This window comes from Epinephelus lanceolatus, chromosome 14, assembly GCF_041903045.1.
Source record: "Epinephelus lanceolatus isolate andai-2023 chromosome 14, ASM4190304v1, whole genome shotgun sequence".
NCBI lineage: Eukaryota > Metazoa > Chordata > Actinopteri > Perciformes > Serranidae > Epinephelus > Epinephelus lanceolatus.
In genome coordinates this window covers 33,249,123-33,258,835 of record NC_135747.1, presented here as the reverse complement: position 1 = coordinate 33,258,835, position 9,713 = coordinate 33,249,123, and the positions used below count along the sequence as shown (strand labels likewise).

General features: G+C 41.3%; 1 protein-coding gene across 1 annotated transcript; it reads left to right on the top strand.

The window, feature by feature from the left end:
* The first annotated feature begins 819 nt into the window (after positions 1–819).
* creb1b (cAMP responsive element binding protein 1b) lies at positions 820–9,328 on the top strand. The gene is made up of 8 exons (XM_033617801.2): positions 820–961; positions 3,534–3,643; positions 3,766–3,912; positions 4,022–4,122; positions 4,582–4,742; positions 5,887–6,072; positions 6,285–6,438; positions 6,660–9,328. The coding sequence occupies exons 2-8, from the start codon at positions 3,542–3,544 to the stop codon at positions 6,802–6,804; spliced, it is 996 nt and encodes a 331-aa protein (XP_033473692.1). The 5' UTR covers positions 820–961; positions 3,534–3,541; the 3' UTR covers positions 6,805–9,328.
* The last annotated feature ends 385 nt before the right edge of the window (positions 9,329–9,713 follow it).

Here is a 9,713-nt window from a genome sequence, read left to right as displayed (position 1 = left end):
CATTAAAATCACAATACAAAATAAAAACATAAATAATCATTATAAGATAAGATCCTTTCAGTCATATGCACAGTGAAATAGAGCTGTTTTGAGCCTAGATTTGAACATTGTTAGAGTAGAGGCCTGTCTCACATCTTCAGAAAGACTGTTCCAGATTTTAGCTGCATAAAACTGGAATCCTGATTCCCCATGTTTAGTCCTGACTCTGGGCACCAGCAGGAGGCCGGTCCCTGAGGTCCTCAGAGTCCGAGATGGTTCATATGGCACTAACATGTCAGAGATGTACTTTGGTGCTAGGCCGTGGAGAGACTTGTACACAAGCAGAGCTGCTTTAAAGTCTATTCTCTGAGCCACAGGAAGCCAGTGTAGAGACCTGAGCACAGGACTAATGTGCTCGTGTTTCCTGGTTCTGGTCAGGACCCGAGCAGCAGCATTCTGGATGTACTGCAGTAAAGTAAATTTTCTTTGTTACATCCCCTCATTAAAAGTGTCCATACTGTGTATATCTATACTCAAACTAAAAATATTTTCCATATTTAAATAAAAATACAGGTTATTAGATTCAGGTGAACTTAATGACCCTTTAAGTTGTAGTTAATAATAGGCTATGGCGGGTGCAGCTTTAATGACCGTCGTGTTTATCCGACAGATTATTGTTTTTCTTGTTACATAATTATTAAACTGCTTATTATAAAAAAAAATGTTGTCGTTTAGCCAAACGTTTTACGAGGCAGGAGGGTGTCGTTATGTTCCGCCACTCTTCGGCACTTTCCGCCTTTCTCCGTCCGCACGTCGGCCATTTCCGGCCAGTGTCGCCATCTGCTTTCTCGTCCTTCTCCAATCTCCGTGTTGTTGTTCCCGGTGACGCGGCGGAGGTGTAGCCTGACGCGGGCTCTTACGTGTCGGCCAGAATAAAAGTGGAGCTCCGGAGGCCCGGGAGTGACGAAGGGAGTCTGTATCGGTAAGGACGGAGCAGTGTCCGGGTCTCAGGGAGACGGCGACGCGGCCGTTAGAAAGTGTCGGTCTGGTCGGGTTCGGCCCGAAGGAAACAAAGAGATCATGGCGCCGCGGTGTGTTTGTAGCAGGATGGAGGGAGGGGAGGCTGCGGCTGTTTGGGGCAGAAACGGAGCTAATACGCGGCTTTGACAGTGAACCAGGAGGGACAGTGTGTGTGTGAACACACCAGGAACCGTGACAGGACTTTAGCCTTGTTAATACACCCAAATGTCAGATGGTGCTGTAACCTTTATACATTTATGCGCACAGATTTGCGCTGTTTTCCCGTAAACAGCGCATTGAACCCACCATTCACGATATGTCTATTTATTCCTGCTGCTTGCTCCATTTATTTAATCTTTGCGATCTTATGTGGATTATTTCTGATTCAACATGTGCTCACCTTGTCAATTATTATCTTATTGTTATTATTATATTAATTTTCGTGGTAGATATGGGCCATATGCAGGCCGTCGCGTTCACGTGCACGTTGTAAACATAAACACCGGGCCTGAAGATTTAACTCGCATCATGTTGTGTGTGTGAAGTTTGAATGGCTGGTTATCTCCCGGGATGTGACCGGTGTGTGTGCGTTGAGGGGGCGTTGCCCGGCCATGTGGCTGTGCTGTCACACAAGTGATTTTTGAAAAGCAGAGGGAGAAATGTGTAAAGCCAATCATGCAGCGGAGAGAAGCTACGCACAGTGTGAGATCACTGAACAACACGTCCCCAGATCAACACTCACTGTAGCGCCTGGAGTCAGACCTGAGAGCCTCTGCAGATTATTACACTGATAATAAATGTGCAGTTAGATTGGTGCAGAGTTAGTTCATTAGTTTATACTGTTTGGTGTTTAGTTTGAATCCCAGAGGTTGAGACAACTAAATACATTTATTCATTTACTTATGAGGTACTTGTACTTTAAGATAATGTAGGATAAATTCTTACTAATCCTAAGTGGGGAAATTGGAGTGTTGAAGCAGATCAATGACAAAAAAATAATTACAGATTCACACAATAAAAATAAATAGAAGTATATAAAACTAGATTAGACTAAAAATTACAATGCAAACAGAGTTGTATTTGAATTATTGGTGCAATACTGTCTCAAGCAAGGGGACATTGTGTCGTGATGTAAAGTTATAAAATCAGAATCAGATATATGTTATTGATTCCCGAGGGGAAATTGTGATTCGTTACTGTCGCTCAGATGTAAAGAATAGAGAATTATAAGAAGTAAGAAAAAGAGTATGCAATAGAAGTATTTAAATATAAAGCAATATAATAAAAATGTGCATTATGCTACAATGTCTAACACTAGTACTTAAGATATTAAAAATAAAATATAGTTTAAGCACAGTGACGATATATATAAGTGTAAATCAGGATCAGACATACTTGATATTAATAATTATAATTATTATTATATGAATAATTGATCACCAAGTGGAAATTTTGATTCATTACAGTCAATGATGTACAGAATAGAGAATTATAAGCAATAAGTATAAGAGTATGAGATAGAAGTATATAGATATAAAGCAATTAAATAAAATAAAATAGAAATACAAATGTGCATTCGAAACAAAATGTGCATTATACTATGGTGTTTGATAACAGTACTTAAGATACTAAAAGTAAAATATATATTGTCACTGTGCTGAGACTAAGTGTGTAAAAAATATACAAATATGTGCATTGTTCTACATTACACTGTATAAACTAGTGCTACAATGAGAAATATAAAATATGTATAATGCTACAATATATACATTAATAGAATAAGAATAACAGGGTGTCTACAGGGCCTGAAGTAAAGTTTCCTTAATATAAGGCCTTAAAAAGTCTTAAATTCAGATTTAATGGGTCTTTAATGGTTTCGGTCGCCTCTTTTACCGCAACCTGACCCTCAATGAAAGTGATGCATTCAGTGTATTCTTGTTAATAATTATGGCTGGCCATTAAAAAGGTCATTCACACCGCTTGGTTTAAAAAGTGTCTATTACAGGAGGAAGGGTCATGTGATGTCACAGAGGAGCCAGTCTCCCTGTCACCGTCTGGCTTCTTCCTCCTGAACATGTTGGTTGTTGTTGGTCATGGTGGCATTAGTATGTAAACAAGAAGAGAAACCTAAGCTGTCCCTCTGAATGCCTTATTGTTGTTTTGTATTTCTGCTTCACAATGACTTGCAACACTGTTGAAAGAATGCTGCCTTTGTTTCACCTGATTACATTTTGGATAACGTTCAGCTTTTGGAGCCCAGTCGGCTCTTTATCAGTCGCAGATGGGATTTCTGTCAAAACTCAGAGTTATAAAATGATCTCTCTGCCTTTTTTGGAGGCTTTTGACTTTAGTGAAATCTTGTCATCAGCAAGAAATAAAAAAACTATCAGCACACAGAATCTACTTGTGTGTTTTTCAGTTTGTATTGTTTGCTGTGTTTGCAGCACACACACCATCTGGGATGCAGATACTTCAGATAATGCAGCTGCTGTGAGGGTCAGTGTTAACATCTTCTCTTTAATCTTCATCCTCAGCTTAGCCGATGAAGATGGAGTCAGTGGAGGTTCAGCAGGGAGTGGAGGCTGCTGTGACTGAGGCGGAGACCCATCAGATCGCCCAGGCACAGATCGCTACTCTGGCACAGGTAACAGAGGACGTCAGCGCCATTAGGTGTTGGGAAAGTAGTGAATTCAAAAAAAATTTGAATGCCACAAATGTGCCAAAAACAAAATAGTTCAAGTGTACATGAATCACCTCTGATTTCAGGTAACCATGACAACAGGCCACGCCTCAGCAACAGGTCCCACAGTAACACTCGTACAGCTTCCCAACGGACAGACGGTTCAGGTCCACGGTGTGATCCAGGCTGCACAGCCATCTGTTATCCAGTCCCCACAGGTCCAGGCTGTACAGGTGAAACACATGTGAAATTCTAGTTTTAGGTGTTTCATAGCCACAATATGAAGAACATATGCAGTGTTTTTCTGTCTTCTTTATCGGTTTGTTTGTTTGTTTGTTCCAGATCTCCACCATAGCAGAGAGTGAGGATTCACAGGAGTCAGTAGACAGTGTGACTGACTCCCAGAAGCGCAGAGAGATTCTGTCACGACGCCCCTCATACAGGTCAGTGCAAAACTTTGAGGAGATCACCAAGATGATCAGGATATTTCATAACTAAATCAAACACTAAAAATTTGGTACTTTTTGGCTACATTTGTATTTTTAAAGGGTGTTCCCCTGCATTAATAGCACAAACTACAACACAAAACATTGGGTGTCCTAAGTACTATATCGGAGGCAATTGGACTTGCTTGAGTTTCTTAACAACGTTTCACCTCTCGTCTAAGAGGCTTCCTCAGCTCTAATGTCTGGTGCAGAGTAGCAGGCTTTAAACCCTTTGTGCATATGATCCCTTACAAAGTACTTGAGGTCACATGTGAGCTCTGGGTTTCAGAGTCATTAAGATGCCTGAGGTGAAACATCTCCAAGAAACTCAAGCAAGTCCAGCTGCCTATAATACAGCACAGGACATCACATGGACAACATGTTTTGAGTGACTCATACAGTTCTTTGTTCCAACAGGAAAATCCTGAATGATCTCTCGTCCGACGCACCTGCTGTCCCTCGTATCGAGGAGGAAAAGGCTGAGGAGGATTCATCTGCCGCTGCTGCAGCTGCCACACCTTCGATCACCACAGTGACTGTGCCCACGCCCATCTACCAGACCAGCAGCGGCCAATACAGTAGGTGATGGAGGGTTGGTGGAGCTGCAGGTTGATGTGATTCAAAGATCATAATTTGGGTGGTGAACTCCACCCATCACACCTTGTTCAAACTTCACAGCTTGTGTCACTATTAAGGGCTAAAACACCCAAATAAACAAATTTAATTCTTCAGTTGGCATAATAAGATAATAATAAAAGTAAAAGGGTTATCATTTTACCTTTATCTTTATTCCTTTCACTTCATCACGGTATGATGCTCTGAGCGCAGACGCGCTGCAGCCTCATCCATGTCTTTAACAGGAGTCGTTTCTGACTCGTCAGAACTTGCCATTTCATTCACAAATTAACATCCAAAAACATCATCAAAACATTTAGAAACAGTTTTCCTTCTTTCTGACTTAAAGTTACTTCATTAATCAACTCAGGTTCAAACAAGTTCATCCACACGGACCGTACGTCACCGCTCTCAATTGTTTGGCCACGTCGGACAAAATGTAGCCAAATAAAAAATCAGAGTCTATCAAGAAAACAATCAGCGGTGAAATTTGTTTCAAGACACTTCAGGTAAATGAATAATCCTTCAAAAAAGTTTGATTTGAGAGCACATACCTCCTCCAAAGTGTTTGTTTATGCGCTCCGCCACCGTAAATCACCGTAGGCCTCGATGGTGCTCTGATGGTCCTGCAGCGCACTCACTCACCTCAGCTTATTTGGATTGAGCAACTGGGTGATTTATTCATGCATAGTAATGATTATGCCTACTGATTAAACGCACGCGTCATTTTCAGTTTTTTATTAACAGAAATTAGGCTGATGTTTGTATCAAAATAGGCTATATATCATGAATTACTAGAAAACAAATACATTCTATGTCAAATCAAGATGTTCAGCAGCAGTGAGCACCCCCATATAGGCAGAATGGTACGGTCTTGTTTCATAACCACATTTTGCGACGATTCAACGAACAGTAAGGCCAGACAAGAGCAAGACAACAGTGATAATAAGCAAATATTAATGAAAAGAATAAAAGCAGTGAAAGAGTGATAATAAAAAGAGAATAAAAATAGATCAATATATCAGATTATTTCTTGGCTACTGTGTCATTTTCCTTTTCTTAGATGTGAGTAATTCTCTCGTTTGTTCCCTCTCACCAAACACACAGTTGCAATCACACAGGGTGGGGCCATTCAGCTGGCTAACAATGGTACAGATGGAGTCCAGGGCCTTCAGACTCTCACCATGACAAATGCAGCAGCCACCGCCCAGCCCGGAGCCACCATACTCCAGTACGCACAGACCAGTGACGGCCAGCAGATACTGGTTCCCAGTAACCAGGTGGTGGTGCAAGGTAAGAGTGAGCTGTGTTAATGAACTGGTGTGTACAGAAGCAAGTGGTATCTGATATTCAGCACCTAGATCCATGGTCATTTTCAGATGTTGGCAGCAAAAAAAAAAGGCACTGTTCTCAATCAACCTAACAAACGGGTGAACTTGATTGATTCTCCGAGTCAAAGTGGATCTCTCTCCACCAAGAAATAAAATGTAACATCCACCTTTCAGCCGCCTCAGGTGACGTCCAGGCTTATCAGATCCGAGCAGCCCCCGCCAGCACCATCGCCCCAGGGGTGGTCATGGCCTCATCCCCTGCCCTCCCCACCCAGGGCGCTACTGAGGAGGTCACCCGCAAACGGGAAGTCCGCCTCATGAAGAACAGGTAAGAACACCAAGGGATTTTGTGTCATTGTACGTTTGGTCTCAATAGTGGCTTTGCTGCTGCTTCAGAAGGTTAACGACAGAAATATGTCTCAATGTACAGTATAACAGGCCAGCCTGGGTTTCAACAAGGGTTTTTATTTATTAAAATTGTCACACTAGTGGCCCCAAATCCCCCCAAATTGAATAAGCGAGACAAACTGTGTGTTATCCCTCCTACAGAGAGGCAGCTCGCGAATGTCGCAGGAAGAAGAAGGAGTATGTTAAGTGTCTGGAGAACCGAGTCGCTGTCCTGGAGAACCAAAACAAGACGCTAATCGAAGAACTGAAAGCCCTTAAAGACCTTTACTGCCATAAATCTGAGTAGCTGTGTCCTGAACAGCGAGCTGGGCCAAGTAGCATTTCAGTTCTCTTCAAATACTCCGACTGTTTCAGCCTGCCTGGCCTTCCAGTTTGCACACAGCTGGTTCAGCCTAATCCAGTTCTGCTTACACTATGTTATCTTCAGTAACAATGAATTTAAAACACACTAAACCTTTCCCGTATCAGAACATTAAAACCCCTGTGCGTACTGTCACCCAGGTCTGATGTTAGACAAGTGCCAACTGAAACTTTAAGTCTAAAACAGAAGCTGCGATCCCGAGCCTGCGTCTTATTGTCGTAGATTTGGCTTATACCCAAATAAGTTAGTGTAACGCTGTACTCATCACGGCCTGAGGTTCTATCAACCATCTACATGTTGTCCTAGCCAGAGTACAACAAACAAAATGGTGCACAACCTTCTGATGCAAATGGTTCATACTGTTTTTACTGGGGTACAAACTTTTGTCAGCTCTGCTCAGACCTCAAGTGTTGTTTTTAAGGTGTTGAAAATCAGTCTGAAGCACGTAATTAATTGGCCTTGTTGGACTCCAATCAAGCATTTGCGTAAGCAATAATGCCCAACAAGTTGTCCTTGAAGCCACTGTTGCTATGGTTACCTGCAGTTATGTTTAAGGCGTCCTTGTATGTGATTTCATGGACGGCTTCCAATTATTCATGGATGAATATGTCCTGTTGCAGTGGTGAAACTTTACTTTGACGGTGGTGAGTGGCCAAAATTATGACAACAAGACCCAGCTTGTAAAAAAAATGCAGTGATTATGAAGTCTATTTGTTGCATTGAAAGTATGTTCAGAACATACTTTATCCTAAAAACATTTGTGGACTTAAGATTGGGACATTTCCATATCAGACGAGCTCAGTCAGTTGCAGTTAAAGGCTTTGAATGAATTATGAATCTCTACTTGATCCACATGATGTGAACCAACTTTTCAAATATATGGCTTCTTGTATAGCGGACTCTACAACTGATTAGGCACAAACATGTCATTTTTTAAGGGTTTTTAAAGATGCTACCAACTGCCAGTCTTTTAGGAAGTGGAGCTCTGTGTGTAAGCAGACAGTAGATTGTTTTTAAGTTAGTCTCCTGCACAAGAGATGCTGTTAAAATGAGATCATTACCAAGCTGAAGCACAGTTTAAAAGCAAGATTATTTTTTTTACAACCTGCGGTCACATCCTTATAGTTTTGGCCAACATTTCTATTAGTTATGCAAACATTTTACACACTAGCCAAAGTCCAGTGGGGCAGCAACGCAAAGGGCCGTGTTATTGATATCACATTATTTGGAAGTGAAATTATCACCTAACCTGGTTGTGTCTAAAGCCTCGTTTCCACCAAATACTTTCGGTATGGTACCTTTGGAACCAACAGTAACCCTTCAGACATGGTACCTAGACCCTAGCGATTCCACCGCAAACAGTGCTCTTAAATGTGGGCGGGGATGTAAAACAGGCTGCAGTGAGAGTCTCTCTCCATGGGATATTTATATAGTGAGTGTGTGGATTTAGTCCTGTTCTGGCAAGTGCAGGGGTTTAGTGTTGCCGGAGCCCACAGGAACGATGCTCCGCAATGATTTTTTTTCTCCAAGTGAGGATTAGAATATGTGCAGTTCACATAACCTGGTCGAAATTAATATATATAAACGCTTGAAGATCCACTCGTTACTAAAAGTCTGTGCCATCCAAGAGAGACACTAAACCTAAGGGAATAGTCTAAGTTGTCACAGTGAAATTTAAGGTGTGCTGATGGATTCTCATCATCAGCTTATGCATTGAGTGACATTACAAGTTAATGTTCCACCTTAAAAGTTGCCGGCAGTTGCCCCAGTGAACAAAGCTATTTTTTCTCAGACTCCAGCTGCTGTGAGAGGCAGCAAAACATCCTTTCATTTTATAGTTACAGCTTACTAATAAAACTCTCCACAGTATGAACAGTGGTTACATGAGCCTCAAAACCAGACACAACTCAGCCCTGAGCAGAGTGACCGTCCCTATTGACCAATCAGACTGCAGTGTTCACAGCTCCACCTTTTAGTACCAGATCTGTGTGCTAGGTACCCCAACAGAGGGGGGACCAAACATGAGGACAGTATGGAACGGTTCCACTGGTACCATCCACAACTTTTAGCAGTGGAAACGGGGCTAAAAAAAGAAAAGAAGAAAAGACAAAAAACTTTGCAGAACTTCTTAGTGGTCCAACTTCGACTTAGTTCTGTAGACAGGTAGTTTTTCAAGGCAAAGCGCATTCAGATTAGTTCTTGGGTTGGATAATTGGGCTCACTGTGTCACCAGTTATGAGTGGGTAAAATATTGGTTCATAAGAGATCAGTGTGATGTGTGAGTTAAAAAGAAGTTCCAGGTTGTACAAAAATGCACATTTATTGAGCTAATTTAACACCAGAGACTTAGATGTTTTCCAAACCCAGCTAGCGATAAATTCAAGGTCACAGATCATCTCATTGTGCCACTGTAAATGTTTGTAGTCCAAAAAAAAAAAAAATAGAAAAAGACCACCATGATCAAAGTTATCATTTTCTCATTACATGTTATTTTTAAGTGTTCAATAATAATATTGTCTGTTTTGCAAAGTCTTTTTAACGGAGGTAAAATATGGATTGCGACAACGTGTGAGGTTGCAGAGCCATTTTTAAATGTGTAGCAGATTCTTTGTGATATAGGCTACAACTACATGAGTTTAACACTAATAATCCATGACGACGTGCGTTCTGTTGAAAAGAGATCACTTTTGTGGGACTGTGCGTGGTTTTTGAGAAGATACATGTACGTATTTGTGTGTTTATTTTTTTATATTCCTGTACATAGACTCTACAGCATGTGTAGACCACCATGTATTTCTGTTTATTTGATATGAAAAATGTTCTTATGGCTTGTA

Bases quoted from the DNA above. Each gene is read 5' to 3' on its own strand.
- creb1b (XM_033617801.2), top strand. From the start codon at position 3,542: ATGAAGATGGAGTCAGTGGAGGTTCAGCAGGGAGTGGAGGCTGCTGTG. The intron at 4,743-5,886 runs GTAGGTGATGGA...CCAAACACACAG, and splicing joins GACCAGCAGCGGCCAATACA to TTGCAATCACACAGGGTGGG. The intron at 6,439-6,659 runs GTAAGAACACCA...TCCCTCCTACAG, and splicing joins GTCCGCCTCATGAAGAACAG to AGAGGCAGCTCGCGAATGTC.